A 27654-nucleotide genomic window follows, 5' to 3' on the forward strand; every position below is an offset into this window, starting at 1 on the left:
ATAGACTTTCGTTGTTTTATAAACAATTCAATACTTAACGGTTGCTTAAATTCGATTATAATCAAATGAAATGGAAACGTATAGGGCAGCAAAAATTCGAAACCACGTGTTTAATCATAATTTATCAGTTAACCCTTAACTAGCCCGCTCATCTGATAATAATATTGAACAAATCGGTTGTGTAGTTTCTGAGATAATGAAGTTTCGTGATTTTCACATTTCGGTACATTACAGACGAATTTACAATCCGATTACAGTAAAATTCAATATGGTGTTATGAGGCAGCTAGACCTTTCATCTGACACTGATTTTGTGGAAATCGGGTCAGCCATCTCTGAGAAAAGTGAGTGAGTCCAAGTAGTCTTCGGAATATGTTCCTTTTCATAGCTGGATTTCACATTTTTAAACATAACAGGCAAAGTAATAGTCCGGTTGCAAAACAAATCAATAGGGTCTTATGGGGCAACTAGACCTTCCATTTGACACTGATTTTATGAAAATCGGTCCAGCCATCTCTGAGAAACATGAGTGAGATTAAACAGTCTTCAGAACACGTTTCTTTTCATAACTTTTGAACCACATGTTCAATCTTTATAAAACTCAAAAGTTGAAGGTATTTTAGGTAGCCCGTTCATTTGAAACCAATTTTGTTCGAATCGGTTGTGTAGTTTTTGAGATAATGATGTTTCATGATTTTTACATTTTGATACATAACCTCTAAACTAAAAATCCCATTACAATGAAATTTATTGGGGTCTTATGGGGCAACAAGACCTTTCATTTGCAATTGATTTCATGAGAATCGGTCCAGCCATCTCTGAGAAAAGTGAGTGAGAATAAAAATCTGCACATGCACACACACATACACACACATACAGAAAATGCTCAGCTCGTCGAGCTGAGTCGAGTGATATATGCCATTCGGTACTTTGGAGCACTTTTAAACTTTCGGTTTTGCAAGTGATTGCTATACCTTTCTAGGAGAAAGGCAAAAACATGCAGATTTTTATTTCAATTTTCATTCACATCGCAAAACTAAGTTTCAAATTAGTGAATAACTTGAAAAATCTTAGAAAAACAATATTTGAAGCTAGAGTATATGAATGGAGAAAAAAAATAAAAAGAAATGACGACGTCCCGTCGGGATACGGTATATTTTTCATATCTGTATTTCCAGTGCGCTTATTTTTCGCTCTCCCTTCTGCTCATACTGTCTGCTTAATGAACCTGGAAATGACGATCAGACCAGAACTTACTTTATACGAATCGGAAGAAATCGAAGGTAAATACTTCTTTATTCTATTCGATGCTCTTTAAACAGTACGTCCAATTTATTTATTATTATAATTATTTTATTAATTTCAGCTCCTGATGGAGAAACGGAAAATGTGGTATAGGAACAAGTTTGTAACTGAAATAGAAATAAATATTTGAAATGAGAGGTTGGTCAAAAATATATAAAAATATAGAAAATTATAGAAAAAGCAGAAATTTTAACACGAGCAAATCCGGGAACATTCAGCTAGTTGCTAATAAAAGCCTGCTGCGGCATGAGCGACGAAGCGTTGACCATGCTAAAGCTATTTAAATTTCACTTTTTTAAGGAACAGTAATTTTTAGGATGAAATCCTTTATTGGTTGATTATTTCATCCTGTAAACACTTTGTATCAACAAAAAATAAATTCCTAATCCAAATTTAAATTTATTTTTTAATTAGTTTTACTTTTCAATAGCACAAAATGAATAATGTCTTGCGTTTTTACGCTGACATGATTGTGATTTAGGCAATAATCAGTTTGAGGCAGTTTGAATTTTATAATTTGTAGTTGAACTGGTAGGTTCAAAATCCACGAGTTGCCTCTGTGAGTATGAGTGCATAAAAAGATCAGCTGTTCTACATAAAAAAATATATATGTTTTGCTTTATTGATATGAAGTTTTTTGACATAATAGCGATACACATAAACACATCGTCTGAATCCATGCAGAACAAGCAAAAAATAACAAAAATCGATAAATAGGTAAGGGTAAATTAATATTCAATGTTACTTCTGTCTAAATGCATTTATTATAAACATCGTCATGTGATTTGTAAAACCTACCTAAGTGGGTAGCATTCATTAGCCTTATAATGATTTATGAATATTGTGACAAGTTTTTTGCCTTTCTCCTAGAAAAGTATAGCAATCACTTGCAAAACCGAAAGTATAAAAGTGCTCCAAAGGGCCGAATGGCATATATCACTCGACGAGCTGGACGAGCATTATGGACATATTTGTTACCTCTAATAACATTCACATGCTAAATTTGATTCCATTTACTCGGTTAGTTCTCGAGATGTGCAGAAATGTGTGTTTCATATGTATGAAACCCCTCCCTTTCAGAATAGGAAGGGGCGTCCAACTATTATGGACATATTTGTTACCCCTTTAAACATCCACATGCCAAATTCGGTTTTATTTGCTTGGTTTGTTCTGAGTTGTGCAGAAATTTAAGTTTCATTTGTATGTGACCCCTCCCTTCCAAAGGAGGGAGGGGTCTCAAACTATCATGTCGGCACCAAAAACCCCTACATACAAAATTTCACCTCGATCGGACAGATAGACAGACCGGACTGCATATTTATATGTATAGATTACAACATCGTTGTTTTGCTTTCGTCTCGATTAGACGCAAATTGTTTATCTCCGTCTGTCACAACACGAAGCTGGATCGTCATTGTTTGTTCTGCGGAGACGTTCGATAGATCCTACTATCAGCCGTGAGGTCGTGACATAGACGTTCGGTGAAGTATTCACTTTAGAATTTTTATCATAATTATTAATATTATTATTATTATTGTTATTATTATTATAATTATTATTATTGTTATCATTATTATTATTATTATTATTATTATTATTATTAGTATTATTTATATTGTTATTATTATTAGTGTTACTGTCTTTTTTTATTTGATCCTTTTTGTAGTTTGAAATATTGTTTTTAAAATTTAATATCAACTATTTGATCCCCCCCCCACACATTCGAACATTTATCGCTTGAGTGCGGTAGAGCGTAACGCTCCCGCAAAATGGACGACATGCAGGTGCAACTTTTTCTGGATGTGGAAACAAATGGGGTAGAAATTGAAATTTCCCCCAGCAGTTCCCCCTTACCTTCCCCTGCACCACCCCCGCTACCTGGCCCCGTACCAAGGGTACCGGAAATACAGGTAAAAGCTTACCCAGATGCCGCTAGCGGTCCCTACGTTGTTTACTTCCGGCCCATAAAAAAACCTTTGAATATAATTCAAATAGGCAAAGACCTGGCAAAACAGTTTTCGGCCGTAACCGAGATTACGAAGGTGATGCCGAACAAACTGCGAGTTGTCGTGAGTAGCTTGAAGCAAGCAATCGAAATTGCTAGCTACGAGCTCTTCACGAGAGAGTACCGCGTGTACATCCCTGCCAAAGACGTGGAGATCGACGGTGTGGTTACCGAAGGAAGCCTCACGCTCGATGACATTTTGCGTCACGGGGTTGGCTGCTGATTACCCCCCCCCCCCCTTCCTGATTCAAGATGTAAAAATACTGGATGTCAAGCAATTGTATTCAGTATCCATCGAAGAAGGGAAGAAGAAATTCCTTCCTTCGGATTCCTTCCGTGTAACATTCGCCGGATCCGCACTGCCGAACTACATCTCTTTGGACAGGGTTCGTCTGCCTGTACGCCTGTTCGTCCCGCGGGTCATGCATTGCCAAAACTGCAAGCAGTTAGGTCATACAGCCACCTACTGCTGCAACAAGGCACGCTGCAGCAAGTGCGGAGGCAATCATGCTGAGACCGCTTGCAGTGAGGATACTGAAAAGTGTCTTTACTGCGAGGGAACTCGGCATGACCTTTCGGCGTGTCCCGCGTACAAACAGCGCGAGGAAAAAATTAAGCGTTCCCTTAAGAAACGATCAAAGCGCTCTTTTGCAGAAATGCTTAAGAGGGCTGAGCCACCCTCGACAGGAAACATCTTTTCCTTTTTGCCAACCGATGAGAGTACATCTGACGATCCCGTCGAAGGGTGTTCTTATGCCTTGCCAGAGGGATCTAGGAAGAGGAGAATGCTCAACTCTCCTAATCTTTCTCGCAAAGGTCGTAAGATAACCCCTAGCGGAATGACCAATAAGAGGAAGCGGTGAAGAAAAACCGAAGCAAGTACCCCCCGGTTTTAATTTTAAATCAAACCAGGAGTACCCACCGCTTCCTGGGGCACCAAAAACCTCTCGTGCACCCATTTCTCGATCAGAAGACATAAAAGAAACAGGGTTCATAAAATTCTCTGATATTGTGGAATGGATATTTAAAACATTCAACATACCAGATCCCCTTCAAAACATTATTCTTGCCTTTCTCCCCACAGCGAAAACCTTTTTTAAAGCAACTCACAGCAACTTGGCCCCTCATTTCAGCTATCGTATCTTTCGATGACTAATACGTCGAAAAAGTTAGGAATTTTATCACTGTATTACAGTGGAATTGCAGAAGTATCATCCCCAAATTCGATTTATTTTCACATTTGATAAGCACATACAATTGTGATGCGTTCGCGCTCTGTGAAACTTTTCTCAATTCAAATGACCAAGTTAATTTCCACGATTTCAACATCATTCGTCGAGATCGAGACTCACACGGTGGAGGGGTACTTTTAGGGATCAAAAAGTGCTATTCTTTTTTCAGAATCGACCTTCCCTCGATCTCGAATATTGAAGTTGTTGCCATTCAAACGAATATGAAAGGAAAAGACCTTTGCCTTGTTTCGTTATATATTCCCCCATCCGCGCAGATTGAACAGAAGCAACTCCTTGATATAGCAGAATTGCTTCCCGCACCTTTTTTGATTTTGGGAGATTTTAACTCTCACTGTTCGCTATGGGGGTCGCTGTACGACGACAACCGATCTTCTTTAATCTGTAACTTGATCGACGACTTCAATATGACAGTTTTGAATACTGGGGAAGCGACACGCGTACCTAATCCTCCAGCACGTGAAAGTGTGCTTGACCTATCCCTTTGCTCGACATCACTAGCGTTAGATTGCCAGTGGAAAGTAATCAACGATCCCCACGGTAGTGATCATCTTCCAATCGTTATATCAATTGCTAATGGTTCAACTCCCCCGAACCCAATCAATATTTCCTACGACCTTACACGTAATATTGATTGGATGCGTTATGAGTCTATTATAGCGGAATCTATCGAGACTCACGAGGAACTTCCTTCGGAGAAAGAATACGCGTTCTTAGCTGGCTTGATTATCGACGCCGCGACGCAAGCTCAGACGAAACCGATACCCGGGGTAACGATAAGACAGCGCCCTCCCAACAAATGGTGGGACAAAGAGTTCTCTGAGCTGTACCCGCGAAGGTCCGCGGCGTATAAGAACTACCGGGAGTACGGCACTGTCAACCTACTTCGAAAGTACGAGGCACTGGACAGCCAGATGAAGAGCTTAGTAAAGGCGAAAATACGCGGGTACTGGCGGCGGTTCGTAAACGCGTTGTCCAGGGAAACAGCGATGAGCACTCTTTGGGATACCGCCAGGCGCATGCGGAACCGTGACGTTTCGAATGAGAGTGAGGAGTATTCAGATCGCTGGATACTCGATTTTGCCAAAAAGGTCTGTCCGGACTCTGTACCGGAACAGAAAACCTTTCGCGACGCGTTTTTAGTAACTACGGAAGAGCCTCCATTTTCGATGTTGGAATTTTCAATGGCTCTCCTGTCGTGCAACAATAAGGCTCCAGGGTTAGATAGAATAAAATTCAACCTGTTGAAGAATCTACCCGACTCTGCAAAAAGACGCTTGTTGAATTTGTTCAACAAGTTTCTTGAGCTAAATATTGTTCCGCATGACTGGAGGGAGGTAAAAGTCATTACTATTCGGAAACCCGGGAAACCTGCCTCTGATCACAATTCATATAGGCCGATTGCGATGCTCTCTTGCCTCCGCAAATTAATGGAGAAAATGATCCTCTTACGGTTAGACAAATGGGTCGAAAAAAACGGGTTACTATCAGATACTCAATTTGGCTTTCGCCGGGGCAAAGGGACGAACGATTGCCTAGCGTTGCTTTCTACTGAAATTCAACTAGCTCGAAAAGAGCAAATGGCTTCTGCGTTCATGGATATTAAGGGGGCTTTTGACTCTGTCTCTGTAGAAGTTTTAAGCGCGAAACTTCATTCGCAGGGACTTTCACCAAATTTAAATAACTTTTTGCTCAATTTGTTGTCAGAAAAGCATATGTATTTCTCACAGGGCGATTCGACAACTTCCCGAATTAGTTACATGGGTCTTCCCCAGGGTTCATGTTTAAGTCCTTTCATATAATTTTTACGTCAATGACATCGATGAATGTCTTGCAAATTCATGCACGCTAAGGCAACTTGCAGACGATAGCGTTGTATCCATTACTGGTAGCGAGGCTAGCGATCTGCAAGGACCATTGCAAGATACGTTAGACAATTTGTCTGAATGGGCTCTCCGGAGAAAACTGAGCTGGTCGTTTTTTCTAGGAAGCATAACCCAGCTCAGCTGCAGCTCCTATTAACGGGTAAAACAATCACTCAGGTTTTAGTCGCTAAATATCTCGGGGTCTGGTTCGACTCTAAATGCACCTGGGCTTGTCATATTAGGTATCTGACACAAAAATGCCAACAGAGGATTAATTTTCTTCGTACGATTACCGGAACCTGGTGGAGTGCTCACCCAGGAGACCTTTTTAGGTTATACCAAACAACAATACTGTCAGTTCTTGAATACGGTTGTTTCTGCTTGCGCTCCGCTGCGAACACGCATATTTTGAAACTAGAAAGAATACAATATCGTTGTTTGCGTATTGCCTTGGGTTGCATGCAGTCGACCCATACGATGAGTCTTGAAGTGCTAGTGGGTATTCTTCCGTTGAAACATCGTTTTTGGAATCTCTCTTACCGGTTACTAATTCGATGTACGGTCATGAACACATTAGTGATTGAAAATTTCGAGAGGTTGGTCGACCTTCAATCCCAAACCAGATTTATGACTTTATATTTTGACTACATGGCTCAAGATATTAACCCTTCTTCATACGTTCCCTTCAATGTCGCACCTTTAGATACTTCTAATAATGCTATATCCTTCAACACCACCATGAAAGAAGACATTATTGGTATCCCGGATCAATTGCGCCCACAAGAGATCCCTAAGATTTTTTCAAATAAGTTTAAACATGTGGGTTGTGATAAAATATTTTATACTGACGGATCTAATCTAGATGAGTCCACTGGCTTCGGTGTTTTCCACGAAAATTTTACCGCCTCCTACAAACTCGATGCTCCTGCTTCCGTGTGCGTCGCAGAACTTGCTGCTATTCAGTACTCTCTTGGCATCATCGAAACCCTGCCCATAGACCACTACTTCATCTTCACAGACAGTCTCAATGCCATTGAGGCTCTGCGATCGATGAAGACTGTGAAGCACACCCCGTATTTCCTGGGGAAAGTACGGCGGTTTTTAAGTGCTTCAACAGATAGAAATTACCGGGTTACTTAGCGTGGGTCCCTTCTCATTGTTCCATTCCGGGCAATAAAAAGGCTGACGCTTTAGCTAAGGTGGGTGCTATTGATGGCGATATTTATGAAAGACCAATTGCTTATGATGAATTTTATAGCATTTTGCGTCAGAGAACACTCAACATCATGGAACTCAGATGAACTGGGACGGTGGCTACATTCCATTTCTCCTAAGGTATCGACGAAAGCATGGTTCAAGGGGTTGGATGTAGGTCGGGACTTCATTCGCGTGATGTCAAGACTTATGTCCAACCACTACACGTTAAACACGCATCTCTTTCGTATAGGGCTTGTAGACAGTAATCACTGCGTTTGTGGCGATGGCTACCATGACATCGAGCATGTTGTTTGGTCATGTGCTGAATTCTGTGATGTTAGGTCCGAGCTTATAGATTCCCTCCGGGCCCGAGGAAAACAACCGAACGTTCCCGTTAGAGACATTCTGGGAAGCGGTGATCTTCAGTACACAACTGTACTGTTATTTTAAAAAGGCTGACAATAAAATTTAATATTCTTTTGTCTATTCGTCAGAATACCCGTATACGACGCTGAAGACACGAACACGAAGAGCCTAAATCTATGTTTGAAAAACAAAAAAGAACACCAGTCGAAACACAAATAGATCGTATATCTTAATAAGTTTTAAGCAAGTATTGTATCTCCCCTCCCCTCACCTTTAATCCCCACTAGCTCGTAGTCGGCCGCGAGAAATAAAAAAAGTGCCTCCCTCCTTTTCCCGCTAATCTAGGATTAATAAAAAGTGTACTTGGCTCAGTTAAACTTAATATTATATCGTGCCGTGTCAAATAAACTTAAAAAAAAAAAAGATTACAACATCAATATTTTAGAACCTAAAGAGTGAATATACATTTATTGGATTGAAGCGTTCATGTAGATCTATTTTAACAAATAAAAGTTTGAATGAGAAAGGCTGGGTCTGACCGCTAGGTGGATTAATTTAGGTTTTTTAATTTAAAGAAAAATACCGAAAATACCGTTTTTTTCGCCTCTCCAATGCCGGTTTTTCGGTATTGAAAATAATATCGGTTTTACCGGTTTTTGTTTTACCGGTAAACCATCCTACTCCAGACGCCACTTTTAGATTTTAAATGGGTTTCTAATATTGGTGTTTCCGGAACCGGGATGACGCCCAGAGGCTCCAAATGCCATTTTGAAATCCAAGATGGCGACTTCCCGTTTCTGGAAACAGCGGGAAGAGATCAAATAACACCCTAAATGAATATTTCTGAAATCGTAATGATACACAGGAGCTAACATCGACCACAGACACCATGTTGAATTGTAAGATGGCAACTTCTGGTTTCTGAAAAACAGCCAAAAATGACCAATTTCCATTCAATATAGTATGGGTATTTCTAAAATCGTAATGATACACAGGAGCTAAAATCGACCACAGACCCCATTTTGAACTCTAAGATGGCGACTTCCGGTTTCTAAGAAACAGCCAAAATTCACCAAATAACACCCAATATGGGTGTTTCTTTAACCAGAATGATGCTCAGAGTCCAAAAATCGTTTCTGTCTCTTAATGCTTTTCTGAAATCCAAGATAGCGACTTCCAGTTTCTGAAAAACAGCGGAAAGTGATCAAATACCACCCTATATGGATATTTCCGGAATCGTAATGATGCACTGGAGCCCCAAATCGACCTCAGACAACATTTTGAAATTGTAAGTTGGCAACTTTCGGTTCCTACAAAATAGCCTAAAATGGCCAATTTCCATAAAATATGAATATTTTCGGAACCAAAATTATGCACAGAAGCTAAAAATCGATCACAAATACCATTTTGAATTCATTCGTTGTTTTGCTTTCATCTCGATTAGACGCAAATTGTTCATCTCCGTTTGAGTTTGCAAAATAACAATACACGAGTTATCGTACGGGTGTTTTTTTTTTTCGATTAGTTCTTGTGCTGCACGATAACAATAGCCGGTAGTTTATCGGCAGAAACATCTTCTGCACACTGGTAGGGACAGGCTACCCCGCCAGTGATCCGATACGCAGCTGATATATCAGCAAGAATAATTCTCCCGCACCGCTGTTACCCCGCTAGCAGCACAGGCCACCATACGATCGAGCGAGTGGAAGTCAACTACAAGTGGCATCTACAAGGTCGCGTGTAGGATACGGCCACTGTGTCACAACACGAAGCTGGATCGTCATTGTTTGTTCTGCGGAGACGCTCGATTGATCCTACTATCAGCCGTGAGGTCGTGACTTAGACGTTCGGTGAAGTATTCACTTTAGAATTTTTATCATTATTATTAATAGTATTATTATTATTGTTATTATTATAATTATTATTACTATTATTATTATTATTATTATTATTATTATTATTATTATTATTATTATTATTATTGTTATTATTATTATTATTATTATTATTATTATTATTATTATTACTATTGTTATTAGTTTTTTATATTTTATATTTTTTTTTTTATTTTGATCCATTAGTTTGAAAAATTGTTTTAAAATTTAATAGCAACTACTTGACCCCCCCCCCCCACATTCGAATATTTATCGTTTGTGTGCGGTAGAGCGTAACGCTCCCGCAAAATGGACGACATGCAGGTGCAACTATTCCTGGATGTGGAAACAAATGGGGAAGAGATTGAGATCTCCCCCATCAGTTCCCCTCTACCTTCCCCGCTACCTAGCCCTGTACCAAGGGTACCGGCAACACGGGTGAAAGCTTACCCAGATGCTTCGAAAGGTCCGTTCGTAGTTTACTTCAGGCCCATAAAGAAGCCTCTAAATATAATTCAAATCGGCAAGGACCTGGCAAAACAGTTTTCGGACGTAACCGAAATTACAAAGGTTAGACCGAACAAACTGCGAGTTGTTGTGAGTAGCTTGAAGCAAGCAAACGCAATTGCTAGCTACGAGCTCTTCACGAGAGAGTACCGCGTGTACATCCCTGCCAAGGACGTGGAGATCGACGGTGTGGTAACCGAAGGAAGCCTCACGGTCGATGACATTTTGCGTCACGGGGTTGGCTGCTTCAAGAACCCCCTGATTCAAGATGTAAAGATACTGGATGTCAAGCAATTGCATTCAGTATTCATCGAAGAAGGGAAGAAGAAATTCCTCCCTTCGGATTCCTTCCGTGTAACATTCGCCGGATCCGCACTGCCGAACTACATCTCTTTGGACAGGGTTCGTCTGCCTGTACGCCTGTTCGTACCGCGGGTCATGCATTGCCAAAACTGCAAGCAGTTAGGTCATACAGCCACCTACTGCTGCAACAAGGCACGCTGCAGCAAGTGCGGAGGCAATCATGCTGAGACCGCTTGCAGTGAGGATACTGAAAAGTGTCTTTACTGCGAGGGAACTCGGCATGACCTTTCGGCGTGTCCCGCGTACAAACAGCGCGAGGAAAAAATAAAGCGTTCCCTCAAGGAACGATCAAAGCGCTCTTTCGCAGAAATGCTGAAGAGTGCTGAGCCACCCTCGACAGGAAACACCTTTTCCTTTTTGCCAACCGATGAGGGTACATCTGACGATCCCGTCGAAGGGTGTTCTTATGCCATGCCAGAAGGATCTAGGAAGAGGAGAATGATCAACTCTCCTAATCTTTCTCGCAAAGGTCGCAAGATAACCCCTAGCGGAGTGACCAATAAGCCAACACAAAAAGGAAGCGGTGAAGAAAAACCGAAGCACGTTCCTCCCGGTTTTAATTTTAAATCAAACCAGGAGTACCCACCGCTTCCTGGGGCACCAAAAACCCCTCGTGCACCCATTTCTCGATCAGAAGATAAAAAGAAACAGGGTTCATAAAATTTTCTGATATTGTGGACTGGATATTTAAAACATTCAATATACCAGATCCCCTACAAAATATTCTTCTTGCCCTTCTTCCTACAGTGAAAACCTTTTTGATACAACTAGCAGCAACTTGGCCCCTCATTTCAGCTATCATATCTTTCGATGACTAATACGGCGAAAGAGGTTAGGAATTTTATCACTGTATTACAGTGGAATTGCAGAAGTATCATCCCCAAATTCGATCTATTTTCTCATTTAATAAATACATACAATTGTGACGCATTTGCGCTCTGTGAAACCTTTCTCAATTCAAACGATCAACTCAATTTCCACGATTTTAACATTATTCGTCGAGATCGAGACTCACACGGTGGAGGGGTACTTTTAGGGATTAAAAAGTGCTATTCCTTCTTCCGAATCGACCTCCCCTCGATCTCGAATATTGAAGTCGTTGCCATTCAAACGAATATGAATGGAAAAGACCTATGCCTTGTTTCGTTATATATGCCTCCATCCGCGCGGATTGAACAGAAGCATCTCACTGATATAGCAGAGTTGCTTCCCGCGCCTTTTTTGATATTGGGAGATTTTAATTCTCACTGTTCGCTATGGGGGTCGCTGTACGACGACAACCGATCTTCTTTAATCTGTAACTTGATCGACGACTTCAATATGACAGTTTTGAATACTGGGGAAGCGACACGTGTACCTAATCCTCCAGCACGTGAAAGCGTGCTTGACCTATCCCTTTGCTCGACATCACTAGCGTTAGATTGCCGGTGGAAAGTAATCAACGATCCCCACGGTAGTGATCATCTTCCAATCGTTATATCAATTGCTAATGGTTCAACTCCCCCGAACCCAATCAATATTTCCTACGACCTTACACGTAATATTGATTGGAAGTGTTATGAGTCTATTATAGCGCAATCTATCGAGACTTACGAGGAACTCCTCCGGAGAAAGAATACGCGTTCTTAGCTGGCTTGATAATCGACGCCGCGACTCAAGCTCAGACGAAACCTATACCCGGGGTAACGATTAGACAGCGCCCTCCCAACAAATGGTGGAACAAAGAGTGCTCTGAGCTGTACGCGCGAAGGTCCGCGGCGTATAAGGACTACCGGGAGTACGGCACTGTCAACCTGCTTCGAAAGTACGAGGCACTGGGCAGGCAGATGAAGAGCTTAGTAAAGGCGAAAATACGCGGGTACTGACGGCGGTTCGTAAACGCGTTGTCCAGGGAAACAGCGATGAGCACTCTTTGGGATACCACCAGGCGCATGCGGAACCGTGACGTTTCGAATGAAAGCGAGGAGTATTCAGATCGCTGGATACTCGATTTTGCCAAAAAGGTCTGTCCGGACTCTGTACCGGAACAGAAAACCTTTCGCGACGCGTTATTAGTAACTACGGAAGAGCCTCCATTTTCGATGTTGGAATTTTCAATGGCTCTCCTGTCGTGCAACAATAAGGCTCCAGGGTTAGATAGAATCAAATTCAACCTGTTGAAGAATCTACCCGACTCTGCAAAAAGACGCTTGTTGAATTTGTTCAACAAGTTTCTTGAGCTAAATATTGTTCCGCATGACTGGAGGGAGGTAAAAGTCATTGCTATTCGGAAACCCGGGAAACCTGCCTCTGATCACAATTCATATAGGCCGATTGCGATGCTCTCTTGCCTCCGGAAATTAATGGAGAAAATGATCCTCTTACGGTTAGACAAATGGGTCGAAACAAACGGGTTACTTTCAGATACTCAATTTGGCTTTCGCCGGGGCAAAGGGACGAACGATTGCCTAGCGTTGCTTTCTACTGAAATTCAACTAGCCTTTGCTCGAAAAGAGCAAATGGCTTCTGCGTTCATGGATATTGAGGGGGCTTTTGACTCTGTCTCTGTAGAAGTTTTAAGCGCGAAACTTCATTCGCAGGGACTTTCACCAGATTTGAATAACTTTTTGCTCAATTTGTTGTCAGAAAAGCATATGTATTTCTCACATGGCGATTCGACAACTTCCCGAATTAGTTACATGGGCCTCCCCCAGGGCTCATGTTTAAGTCCTCTCTTATATAATTTTTACGTCAATGACATCGATGAATGTCTTGCAAATTCATGCACGCTAAGGCAACTTGCAGACGATAGCGTTGTATCCATTACTGGTGGCAAGGCTAGCGATCTGCAAGGACCATTGCAAGATACCTTAGACAATTTGTCTGAATGGGCTCTTAAGCTGGGTATCGAATTCTCTCCGGAGAAAACTGAGCTGGTCGTTTTTTCTAGGAAGCATAACCCAGCTCAGCTGCAGCTCCTACTAACGGGTAAAACGATCTCTCAGGTTTTAGTCGCTAAATATCTCGGGGTCTGGTTCGACTCTAAATGCACCTGGGCTTGTCATATTAGGTATCTGACACAAAAATGCCAACAGAGGATTAATTTTCTTCGTACGATTACCGGAACTTGGTGGGGTGCTCACCCAGGAGACCTTCTAAGGTTAAACCAAACAACGATATTGTCAGTTCTTGAGTACGGCTGTTTCTGCTTTCGCTCCGCCGCGAACACGCACATTATAAAATTAGAGAGAATACAATATCGTTGTTTGCGTATTGCCTTGGGTTGCATGCAGTCGACCCATACGATGAGTCTTGAAGTGTTAGCGGGTATTCTTCCGTTGAAACATCGTTTTTGGAATCTCTCTTACCGGTTGCTAATTCGATGCACAGTTATGAACCCATTAGTAATTGAAAATTTCGAGAGGTTGGTCGACCTTCAATCTCAATCCAGAATTATTACCTTTTATTTTGACTATATGGCTCAAGATATTAATCCTTCTTCATACGATTCCTCCAATGTCGCACTTTTAGCTACTTCTAATAATGCTATATTCTTCGACACCACCATGAAACAAGACATTTCTGGTATCCCGGATCAATTGCGACCCCAAGAGATCCCTAAGATTTTTTCCAATAAGTTTAAACATGTTAGTTATGATAAAAGGTTTTACACTGACGGATCTAATCTAGATGAGTCCACTGGCTTCGGTGTTTTCCACGAAAATTTTACCGCCTCCTACAAACTCGATGCTCCTGCTTCCGTGTACGTCGCAGAACTTGCTGCTATTCAGTACTCTCTTGGAATCATCGAAACCCTACCCATAGACCACTACTTCATCTTCACAGATAGTCTCAGTGCCATTGAGGCTCTGCGATCAATGAAGCCTGTGAAGCACACCCCGTATTTCCTGGGGAAAATACGGCGGTTTTTAAGTGCTTTAACAGATAAAAATTATCGGGTTACCTTAGCGTGGGTCCCTTCTCATTGCTCGATTCCGGGTAACGAAAAGGCTGACTCTTTAGCTAAGGTGGGTGCTATTGACGGCGATATTTATGAAAGACCAATTGCTTATGATGAATTTTATAGCATTTTGCGTCAGAGAACACTCAACAGTTGGCAATCATCATGGAACTCAGATGAACTGGGACGATGCTACATTCCATTTTTCCTAAGGTATCGACGAAAGCATGGTTCAAGGGGTTGGATGTAGGTCGGGACTTCATTCGCGTGATGTCCAGACTTATGTCCAATCACTATACGTTAAACACGCATCTCTTTCGTATAGGGCTTGTAGACAGTAATCACTGCGTTTGTGGCGATGGCTACCATGACATCGAGCATGTTGTTTGGTCGTGTACCGAATACTGTGGTGTTAGGTCTAAGCTTATAGATTCCCTTCGGGCCCGAGGAAAACAACCGAACGTACCCGTTAGAGACATTCTGGGAAGCGGTGATCTCCAGTACATGACACAGCTATACGTGTTCATAAAACACGCTGGTATTAAAATATGAAACTCTTCTATCTATTTGTAAGATTACCATTCCCGCTACACGCTGAAAGAAGATGATACACTAAGCTGGAGACACTCAAACGAAGACTCGGCATCTTTATGTTCACGCAGACACCTCAGTCCAAACTGCTCAAATAGAACATCACTGCTTAGCCATGTACAAATAAATAAATCGTATAACTCTATATAGTTAAAATCAAAATTGTAACTCCCCTCCTCTCACCTTAAATCCCCACTAGCTCGTAGTCGGCCGCGAGAATAAAGAAAAGGCCTTCCTCTTTTCCCTGCTAATTTAGAATTTTTAAAAAAATGTACTTGGCTCAGTTAAACATAAATTGTATCGTGCCGTGTCAAATAAACTATTTAAAAACTAAAAAAAAAAAACCATTTTGAATTCAAATATGGCGTCTTCCGGTGTCTGGCAAACAGCCTTAAATGACCAAATACCATGAATGTTTCCGGAACTGAAATGGCGCCCAGAGGACAGAAATTGATTTCACATGCCGTTTTGAAGTCCAAGACAGCCTATAGTGACTTAATACCACCCAATATGAGTATCTCCGGAGCCAGAATGATACACAGCAGCTCAAGTCGACCACAGACACCAATTTTAATTCTAAGATTGCGACTTCCGGTTCCTGGGAAACAACCGAAAATGACCGAATAACACCCAATGAGGGTGTTTCTTCATCCAGAGTGACGCTCAAGGACCAATGAATTGTCTCCATATGCCATTTTTAAATCCAGGATGGCGACTACCGGTATGTGAAAAACAACTTAAAATAACCAAATACTATTCAATATGAGTATCTCCGGAACCAGAATGATGCAATGAGCCAAAAATAGGCCTCAGGCACCATTTTGAATTATAAGATGGCAACGTCTGAGAAACAGCCGAAAATGATCGAAAACTACTCAATATGGATATTTCTGTAATCTGCCCATAATTCAAACATTGGCTAATATGCCATTTTTACCAAAATCGAGAAAACAGTTTCTCGGGATGGTACACACCCTAAACAATGTCCCTATGAAAACCGATTGTCGAAAAATGCATTTGGGAAGGCAGCAAATGTGAAACAATTTTGGCTAATATCCAAAATAATTGAGAAGTTGGCTAATATCCAATATGTTTCAACCTGTGGCTTGTACACAAACCAGTGCGTTATTAATGTACTTTGTTTCGTCTCACTTTCGAAAGTGTGTTGTAGCCTGGTGGTCACTGGCCTCAGGTAAGGGATCTTAAGGCCCTTGCATCATGTTCTATTTTTTTACGAAGAATATTTGATGCAACAAGAATTCATTCGTTTTGCCGCAAAACCCTTGACCGTTGGAAGCGTGACTGTTTCCTTCTGTCATAAATATTTATATTCTTAGAAATGCTATTTTGCTCTTTGATTAGAGGTTATAACAAAGAGAAGATTCAGATTTCTTTTCGGATTTGATGAGAAAAAATAGAAAAGTGGGTTGTGTGATTATCATGAATAAATAATATTTTTGTCATATTGTTATATTGTTGCACGAAACAATTGTCTCGTCGTGCTTCTCGTCCTCACTTGTGCTTCCGTATTGTTTTATTGAATTTAAAGCCATTTTTATTACCAACGAGCACGATATAATTTACATCGTATGGATATTAGCCAAATTGCACGCCGGTTTGTCAACCGACTTTTCGTTAATAATTGACAAAACGGCTACTGCGTGAAAAATACTTAGTGGGTGGAATTTTCCTACAGATTTCCCTGTTTCAACTCAACGGCAAGATTCCAGCATATACGACGGGTGATATACTCAATAAAAATGTTGACATGGACAGTCAAAACGTGTTGCACCGACAAAGAACATTGAAATGCGTTTTTCTCGAATTGATGCCTATGGCATATTAGCCAATTTTTTAATTATGGGCAGTAATCGAGATGATGCATAGAAACCAAACATTGTAGAATAAAAGTTATGTACAGAATCCAAAAGTCGGGAATGTTTTCAATCCAATAAAACCAATCATTTCAAACGATTTTTTTTTTGACTTTGATCATATCCTATGGCCGTATCGTCGTGCATTTGCAGACTATAAACACATCGCAAGAAATCAATGAATTTGGAATGTTTAAAATAATTTAATTAAACATAAAAATGGACGAGACGAAGTTTGCCGGGTCAGCTAGTATAGCAATAATTTTGCTGTGGTACTAAAGATTAACATGGAGAATAATATGGTTGAAATATAGTTAAAAATAAATACTAAATGGAATACAAATCTCCAGAACACGGATTTTTACAGCTTGTACAGCAATATTTTTCTAGTCTTCTGTAAAGGTATAATGAGATCGAATGATACAAAACGTTTAAAAAGCCATTTGATTCTTCGCTCAATACATTTCGAATAGCATCGTAATGAGAAACGTAGAATAGAACACATCACAAGCTCAAACCGGCAAAAATTATTAATATAACAAAATACAATTGTTTGTTAAACACTCTTACCTGAAAACACTCCAGTGGTATGCCGTGGGCATGAATAAGCTGCCAGAAACAAAACTGTTCAAATGTCTCATACTCTAAACTTTCCCGTATCACATCAATAATGTCTTCAGTACTAAACATTACTAGCTTGCCCTGAGCGACACTGAATATAGTCTCACGTAGATCATTTGCATCAATGGATCCGATGAACAATGCAATAATTTTGGAATTGTTTATCATTACACTCTTAAATTCCTTGAATAGCTCCGGAAGAATCCAGAAAAATATCGCTGTGTTTTCTTTTTCAAGCAAATTTAGATCAGTTTCTAATTGAGCTTCAACAGAGGAATTAATTGTAGTACAAAATACACTGTAAACACTTGGTTTAAAGGATGTTGATATTGATTCTTTTCGACGAGCCTGTAATTTAGCAAAGACCTTAAGATAATGCAACATCAGATAACCAGTGCTTGGAATATGATTATATGCATACAATATGAAATTCGTTATAGAGCTTTTGCACTTGCCGTCCGTTTGATACAATTTTTCGAACAAACAGAATAGAGGGTGATTGATAGTATCAAGAAGACTTTCGTCAGATTTTGAAGCAGGAAAAATATTATGATGAACTAAGGTGTCTTTGAATACTGATACTACTTTGTCATACAGGTACGTTTCTTGTTCACTGTTGAGGTTATCCACTGCATCTAACGAACTAAGAAGAGATCTAAAACAAGTAGTATCTTTTGTCTCTATAAACATATCTAAACAGTTCTGCAGTTCTCCAGGAAATGAATAGATGACTGTTTTTTCCATTTTTATCACCTGCGAACAAAAAAGAGATGGATTAGCAAGATTGTGGTAGCGAAAAATGGACTACTGAAAACACAGCGATCCAATAATTAATTGAAAGCCTCACTATAATTTATCTGACAACAGATGTACATTTATCTAAACATATAAAAATGCAGCTCTATCTGTCTGACCCATAAAGGCTTGGAAACTGTTGAACTTATTGGCTTGAAATTTTCTATATAAGGGTTTAGTGGGCCGGGAAAGGTGACTAAGATGGTTCGAGACTCCACCCTTTTTTGGAAGGGAGGGGTACAGTACAAATGAAACACAAATTTCTGCACATGTCGAGAACTATCCAGCTGAATGAAATCAAATTTGGCAGGTGAATGTTTTTAGGGGTAACAAATATGTCCATCATTCGCTTCCCTGCTTTAGTTGCAATAGAAAGCAAACAAACATCGCTCCGTACAGATCTACCCATACGATTCAGAACAATACGCATTGTTCGACGACGCGTGTGTTGCTTGTGTTTTCGGTGCCGGTGCTGCGATAGTTTATACATCCAGCAGCTGGAGTGAATTCCCCGCGTCACCGCCTGCCGTTTACAGCAGTGTCGCAGGTTGTGTATTGTGCACAGACGGCCACGTGATTTATTCTGATTTCGGTGTCACATCATCCAGCAGCCGAAAAAGGTTCCCGCGCCACCGGGCGCTAGTTAGCCCCTAGCGCCGGTTCAGCCTGCCGTTCATCATCGGATCATCGGATTAATTCAACGTGCATCCAGGAGGGCGCGTAGATAAATGATATGAGAAGTCTGGTGAAGTATTCGCTTTTATTATTATTATATTTTTCTTTTATCTCAAATACCATCGTCTTTTTTCTATTTGATCCTTTTTGTTTTGGGAAATTGTTTTAAATTTGTTATACATTATTTGATCCCCCCATATACGTAATTTATCGCTTGCGCAGTAGAGCGAAACGCTCCCGCGACATATGGACAGCATGCAGGTGGGATTATTCCTGGATGTGGGAACAACTGGGGAATAGATTGATATCTCCCTTCTCAGTTTTCCTCTACCTAGTCCAGTAACGAAGGTCCCGGTACGGGTAAAAGCTTACCCAGATGCCGCTGGCGGTCCTTACGTTGTTTTTTTCAGGCCAATTAAAAAGCCATTGAACATTATTCAAATCGGCAAGGACCTGGCAAAACAGTTTTCGGCCATGACCAAGATTACGAAGGTGAGGCTGAACAAACTGTGAGTTGTCGTGAATAGCTTGAAGCAAGCAAATGCAGTTGCTTGCCACGAGCTTTTCACGAGAGAGTATCGCGTGTACATTCCTGCCAAGAATGTAGAAATCGACGGTGTGGTTACCGAAGGGAATCTCACGGTCGATGACATTTTACGTTACGGGGTTGGTTGTTTCAAGAACCCCCTGATGCAAAGTGTAAAGGTACTGGATTGCAAACAATTGCACTCAGTATCCATCGAAGAAGGGAAGAAGAAATTCTTTCCTTCAGAGTTTTCGAGTGACGTTTGCCAGATCCGCACTGCCGAACTACATCCGTTTGGACAGGGTTCGTCTACTTGTACGCCTGTTTGTGCCGCGGGTTATGCACGGCCAAAACTGCAAGCAGTTGGGTCATACAGCCACCTACTGCTGCAACAAGGCACGCTGCAGCAAGTGCGGAGAGAATCACGCCGAGAGGGCTAGCAGTGAGGATACTGAAAAGTGCCTTCATTGCGGTTGCCCCCGGCATGAACTTTCGACATGTTCCGCGTATAAACAGCGCGAGGGGAAAAATAAGCATTCAAATCAAACCAGGAGTATCCACCGCTTCCCGGGGCTCCAGAAACCCCTCGTGCACCGATTTTTCGATCAGAGGATAAAAAAGAAACAGAGTTCATAAATTTCTCTGATATTGTGGAGGATATTCAAACCATTCAACATGACAGATCCCCTAAAAACATTCTTCTTGCCCTTCTCCCTACAGTGAAAACCTTCTTGAAGCAACTAGCAGCAACTTAGCCCCTCATTTCAGCTATCATATAGAGGTTAGGAGTTTTAACACTGTATTACAGTGAAATTGCAGAAGTGTCATCCCCAAATTCGATCTATTTTTATACTTGATAGGCACATGCAATTAGAATGCGTTTGCGCTCTGTGAAACTTTTCTCAATTCAAATGATCAACCCAATTTCCACGATTTAACATTATTCGTCGAGACCGAAACTCACACGGTGGCTTGCTTCGATATATATTCCTCCATCTATGCGGACTGAACAGAGGCAACTTCCTGACATAGCAGAATTGCTTCTCGCACCTTTTATGATTTTGGGAGATTTCAACTCTCACTGTTCGCAATGGGGGTCGCTATACGACGACAACCGATCTTCTGTGATTTGTAACCTGATCGACGACTTCAACATGACGCTTTCAAATACTGGGGAAGCAACACGTGTACCAAATCCTCCAGTACGGTGAAAGTGTGCTTGATCAATCACTCTGCTCGACCTCAATAGCGTTGGATTGCCGGTGGAAAGTAATCAATGATCCCCACGGTAGTGATCATCTACCAATCGTTATCTCAGTTGTTAATGGTTCTACCCCCAGCATGCGGAATCTTAACTTTTCTAATGAGTCCGAGAAGTAATCAGTATATTCGACTTTGCAAAAAGGTCTGTCCGGACTCTGTACTGGAACAGAAACCCTTTCGCGACGCGTTTTTAGTACCCACGGGAGAGCCTCCATTCTCGATGTTCAACCTGTTGAAGAATCTACCCGACTCTACAAAAAGACGCTTGTTGGACTTGTTCAACAAGCTTCTTGAGCTAAATATTGTTCCGCACGACTGGAGGGAGGTAAAAGTCATTGCTATTCGAAAACCCGGAAAACCTGCCTCTGATCACAATTCTTATAGGCCGATTGCTATGCTCTCTTGCCTCCGGAAATTAATGGAGAAAATGATCCTCTTACGGTTAGACAAATGGGTCGAAACAAACGGTTTACTTTCAGATACTCAATTTGGCTTCCGCCGGAGCAAAGGAACGAACGATTGCTTAGCGTTGCTTTCTACTGAAATTCAACTCGCCTTTGCTCAAAAAAAGCAAATGGCTTCTGCATTCTTGGACATTACGGGGGTCTCTGTAGAAGTTTCAACCGAGAAACTTCATTCGCAGGGACTTTTACCAGATTTGAATAATTTGTTGCTCAATTTGTAGTCAGAAAAGCATATGTATTTCTCACATGGTGATTCGACAACTTCTCGAATTAGTTACATGGGTCTTCCCCATGGCTCATGTTTAAGCCCTCTCTTATATAATTTTTACGTCAATGACTTCGATGAATGTCTTGCAAATTCATGCACGCTAAGGCAACTTGCAGACGATAGCGTTGTTTCCATTTATAATAAGTTAAATCACTTTGACGTTAAAACATTGAATAATCTTTATTTTCTTTTTTAGGTTTACAGGTTGGTTCTTACAGCTAAGTTTACGCTGCTTAATTCTAGTACTACGAACTAGTGGGAGAAAAACATAGCTACCTCATTTACTTGTCATCCAATCGTGGGCTAGCTTGATGACGCCGCTACGATTGGTAATTTGAATACATAACATACAAACATACAGGCGTGCGCGGCAGGCGCAGATAGCCTGTGAGTTTGTTTGTTTATTTTGCAGCCATATGCGCACATCGCATTGGGCTTGGGATAGGTCTGGACAAGACATGGGATTGTGACATTGGATACTCTCACTGTGGCAGTAAGGCATTATGCAACTCAAGTGCATTAGCTTAGTTATGCAACTTGTGAGGTTGGAAATAATTTATTGGCTGGGAAGGAACGTGACCCAGAATAACTGCTGGACATGTACTTTAGACTGGTGAGAAAATTAGAGGATTTGTTAATCGTTTTGCGACTTGTGGGAATCATGAGTGGTTTGGAAATTATGGTTTGTGAGTGGGAAATAAAGCAATACTTTGCTTTGGCTTTTCTTGAAAGCATATGAGAAAAAGGTTTCTTGGAAACATATGGGAAAAAGGTGGATTTCGTTATTAATTTATGGTCTTGGGAAAGTTATCTTGAAGTTGTGGGAAATTCATAAAATTCAAAGAATTCATAATCTGGGATATACCATACCATCCCTCCAAGAGGAACATAAATGGTGAAATTGAAATGAAACCATTTATTGTTGTCAACACTTTGGAGTAAATTGAAAAATAGGATGTGCTATGTTTTCTCTTATAAACGGTATTTGAATTTTATTACATTGAATGATCATTAATACTGTGCTTTTGACATCGTTTGATTACTTATTTGAATTAAAATACATGAAAATGATTTTGATTTATATATGCTATCTGAGTATATAATATCTTGGAAATATTTGAATACATGTGATTTGAAATGTAATATGAAATTTAAATTTTCATTAAACGGTTTTTGTGAACTAGTATTGAATGGTTTGAATTAATGTTTTTTATTTTGCAATTTGGATCTAAAAGTTTTTCTACTATATATGGACCTTCATAAAATGGAACCAGTTTTCTTCTGTTTTCAATTTTTAGATAAACCGTATCATTTATTTTTAATCGATCGGGTTTGTTCCTATTTCTGTTGAAATTGTTCGTTTTACTTTCTGTTCAATCAATTTATTTTTTGCAATTTCGTTCGATTTTTGAATTTTATATTTTAATTCTTTACTATGTTGTTCAAAGTTGTAAACTGGTTCTATTCCTTGTTTGAAAATTTCTTGTGGTAATTTAGCTTTAACTCCAAAAACAAGTTCATGTGGAGAAAATCCATGATCTGTGTGTGGAGTAGTATTGTAGTTAAAAGCGTAAAATTTCAACCATTCATCCCAATCAGATTGATGCTCGTTAACGAAAGATCTCAGGTATTCATTTAAACATCTGTGATTTCTCTCGAGCGCTCCGATTGTCTGAGGATGATAAGCTGTACTAAATTTTTGTTTGATATGTAATATTTTGCAGATCTGATCAAAGACTTCATTATTATATTCTGTTCCTTGATCGGATCTTAAAGTTAAAAATGTTCCATATGTTAGTATGAAATCATTAACCAACGCTTTAGCGATAACATTTGCTTCTTTGGTTGGTACTGGTATTAATATAACGTATTTTGTTAGATCGCATTGAATAGTCACTGCGTATCTATTGTTATTATTACTTTTAGGTAACGGACCAACTGTATCTATTGATATAATTTCAAATGGGAATGATGGAGTTGTAGTTACTATTTGTTTTTCTTTTGTATGCTTTATGAGTTTGTTTCGTTTGCATAATTCACAGGCCTTGATGAATTCTGCAATCGATCTTTTCATATTATTCCATTTGTAAACTTCCCTTATTTGAAGATATAGTCTTTGTTGTCCTACGTGTCCTCCTGTAGGTGTGTAATGATAATCGTGTAATATTTTCTGTATTACTTTCTTTTTTGTAACCATCATTAGTGGTTTATAAATTATAATTTGTATAGAATACACTAGTGTATTGGCTATATTTTTGAAATTTTCCACAGTAATCATTTTGAATATTTCGTCGTTAGTCGACAGCGCTATTTTTCCTTGATTCATTTTTACCATGATATCCTCTAATTTCAGAAGAGCAGATTCTAAAATTTGACTTCCGTTATTTAACTGTTGATGCACTTGTGCAACAATTTTACTATTTTTCTTGATTATAAACTTTAATTCATTTGCGACTACAATTGTTTCTAACTTAAGTAATTTATTTGTTTCAGAGGGGTTATTAGTCGAGTACGCAGAGAGGTGATCAATCTCTTCTGGCGTCGACTCCCGTTCATTCATGATAGTATTATTAATTTTACTATTTTGAGTCTGTCTAGTCATAGATCTCGTATTTATTTTTCAATATATTTATGTCCTTTAACTCTTCTGAGGTTGTAATTATTCTTGACAACGCGTCTGCTCCTACATTTCCTTTTCCTGGAATGTATTCTATTGTGAAGTCGTATTCTTCCAAATCGAGACGCATTCTGGTCAATTTAGAAGTAGGATTTTTCATTCCAAACAGATAAACCAAAGGTCTATGATATGTCCGAACTGTGAATTTTCTTCCATACAAGTAAGGCTTGAAATAATTAATGGCCCAATGAATAGCGGTTAATTCTTTCAGAATAACAGGTTTATTTTTCTCTGCTTGAATAAATGCTTTACTTGCAAAAGCGATTGGTAAATTTCCATTTTGTGTTTGTTGAGACAGAACTGCTCCACATCCAACGTCTGAAGCATCTGTCGTCAGTATAAATTCCTTTGAAAAATCGGGATATTGCAACAATGTTGGTGATATTAAAATATTTCTCAAACTGTCAAATGCAATTTGACATTTCTCAGTCCAAACGAACGTCGTGTTTTTCTTTAACAACTGATTTAAAGGATATGCCAACGTTGCGAAATTTGGCACAAATTTCCTATAATAATTACAGAATGCAACGAATCTTCTAACTTCGTCTGCATTTGTTGGTACTGGGTAATTCAACACAGCTTTAAATTTGGAATCATCAGGTAACATACCTTGATCAGTAGTCTTATGACCTAAATATGTCACTTCTGTACTGAAAAAATTACATTTTTGTGCATTAAGTTTCAGATTATAGTATCTCAAACGTTCAAAAACTTGAGTTAGGTTTGAAAGATGATGATTAACTGAACAACCAATTATTACAATATCATCAATATAAATGGATGCTAACTCTGGCGTCAAACCTGCCATGGCTATTGTCATCATTCGTTGAAAACTATTCGGGCTTATATTTAGTCCGAAAGGTAATCTTGTGAACTGATAATGACCATTTTTTGTTGAAAAGGCGGTGAATTTTCTAGATTCATTGTCTAGCGGTATTTGATGAAAACCTGACATGAGATCTAGAGTTGAAAAATACTTTGCTCTACCGAGTTGATCTAAGATGTCATCAATTCTCGGTAGCGGGAATTTATCCGCTAAAATCTTTTTGTTGAGTTGTCTAAAATCGACCACCAAGCGCCATTTTTTTTCATTGTCATTAGACTTCTTTGGCACCAGTAAAATTGGAGAGTTATATGAAGATACTGAGGGCTCAATTATGTTGCTCTCTAACCTTTTGTTCACCTGTTTGTCAATCTCGTCATGCTGTGCATGAATTGTCTTATAATTAGGAATGTATACTGGAACATTGTCATTAAGAACAATGTTCTGTGAATAAAAATTATTCTGCGTAACCACTTCCTCTGGTAAACAGAAAATATCTTGGTAGTTATTAATTAAATTCATAAATTTTTCTTTAGCATATTGCGGAATTTTTTCCATGTTAATGTTATTTAAAATTTGTTCACATCTACTTTCATGCTGACGTTTGTTTTTATTCACGTTAAGAATAACATAGTCAGTTAAACGACTTAACGTAGGTTTAAATTGAGAATAAGATATATACAATGGTTCATTATTAGTATTTATAAACTTAACGTAAGGTTTTATTGCTGAAATAATGGAGTTTCCACAAAATACTCCTGGATAAATCTCTTCAGAATGAACTACCATGTCTTCTGAGATTCTTAAATGTGGGACTCTTTTGATAACTTCGCTGCGGCTTGGTATCATAAAGCCGTCGTTTAAATTATCTTCAATGGGTATTGCTATCTGTATATTTTCTATGTTAAATGTAAGTAGCCAATATTCATAATCTACAATACATTTATAATTAATCAAGAAGTCACGTCCTAAAATACCATCTGCTTGAATAGGTAAATCGGGCGTAACTAAATGAAAATTATGGTTCAAAACTAGGCTATTGTTAAAGCATAGTGCGGTGTTAACTAAGCCTAAAGTCTCTACGCTATTTTCTGTAATACCAACTAATTTTATTTTATTATTAATATTTACAGATTGATCTGGGTTTATATTACGCGCTTTAAATAACGATATATCAGCTCCAGTATCAATGATTAAACTACAAATTGTATTCCCGGTCATGTGCACTTTGACCTGGATAAAGTTTGATGCATTTAAATTAATTGTCAATATCGGTGTGGCGGTTGGTAACAACTGACTAGTTAGTCGACGTCTAGGATCAATTGTTACTGTTGGCCAAAAAAATAATTTGGATTGGAAAATCCATTTTGTGGTATTGCTAACTGTTGGTTATTAGCGTTTTGCTGACTGTTTGGTTGATTGGATCCCGTTGCTACTTGAGCGTAGCAGGGATTAACTAAGCGTTCATGATGTTGAGTCGGAATATTGCTCGGTAGTTGCGGAATGTTTTGCTGTCTTGCGAAGAACATTCTTGCAGCTTCGAAATTTCTATTCGGGTTAAACTGACGGTTTTGGTTGTAATTTTGATTAAAACCTCTATTAAACCGATTAAAGTTTCTATTGTTCTGCTGTTGATTGTATTGGTTGTTATGATTGCTATGATTTCTATAGTTATTAAGTGGGAATCGTGGTTGATATCGATTGTTGAAATTAGTTCTTTGATTATTATTCCTCTGCGGTATCCTGTTCACGTTATTGTTTTGATATCTATTTCTGTTACTCGTGGCGTTTAGTACCACTGCGTTCGATGTTGACGTAGTAACATTTTCATTCTCCACCATTATATTAATGGATTCCTGGAGATTGGTGAATTTACCTACTTTTAACATTATTTTTGTCTCTGAGTTTGAAGCATTCGCTACCAATGTTTGGATAGCAGCTTTTTGAGACATTTTCTTTGCGACTTCGCTCGGAATTTTTTCGGTAATATAGGTTTCAGTCAATTTTTCAGCAAATGAATCTACTTGCTTAGTAAAATTTTGCAAATCGCTTGGAGATTTTAACTTTAAGTTATTCAGATTACTTTTAGCTTAATCTGACGTACTTTTCTCACTGCAATTGCTGATCAAAGCTTGAGTAATTCCGTCATAATCATCCGGAATTGTAGCGAATAGATTTCTCGCTTTCCCACATAGTTTAGTTAAAATAACTTGAATAGCCGCTGCTTTGTTCTCAGCGGGTACTATTGTCTTAACTAAATTTACTGCGTCCACGAAGGATTTAACTCCTCCGGAGTTTCCATCATACGCAGGAATTAAGGTAGCCAGTTCGGCTGCTGTTTTTATATTGAGTGCCATTGATACTGCGGTATGAGCACGTTTACACCAAATGATTAATTTGGCTAAA

At 39.4% G+C, this 27654-nt stretch overlaps 1 protein-coding gene across 2 annotated transcripts in view; it reads right to left on the reverse strand.

Moving 5' to 3' along the window:
* Positions 1-27654, reverse strand: part of LOC129726605 (integrator complex subunit 3 homolog) — a 456869-nt gene that overhangs the window by 181403 nt on the left and 247812 nt on the right. The window contains exons 7-8 of one of the 2 annotated variants that reach the window (XM_055683516.1): positions 18179-18510; positions 17769-18105 (exon numbers count right to left, since the gene is read on the reverse strand). In XM_055683516.1, the coding sequence (XP_055539491.1) occupies positions 18012-18105; positions 18179-18510 (426 nt within the window). In that variant the 3' untranslated portion in view covers positions 17769-18011. Of the gene's footprint in view, positions 1-17706; positions 18511-27654 lie in introns of those variants that run through there. The other variant, XM_055683515.1, reaches the window with a different exon arrangement.

This window comes from Wyeomyia smithii, chromosome 3, assembly GCF_029784165.1.
Source record: "Wyeomyia smithii strain HCP4-BCI-WySm-NY-G18 chromosome 3, ASM2978416v1, whole genome shotgun sequence".
Classification (NCBI taxonomy): domain Eukaryota; kingdom Metazoa; phylum Arthropoda; class Insecta; order Diptera; family Culicidae; genus Wyeomyia; species Wyeomyia smithii.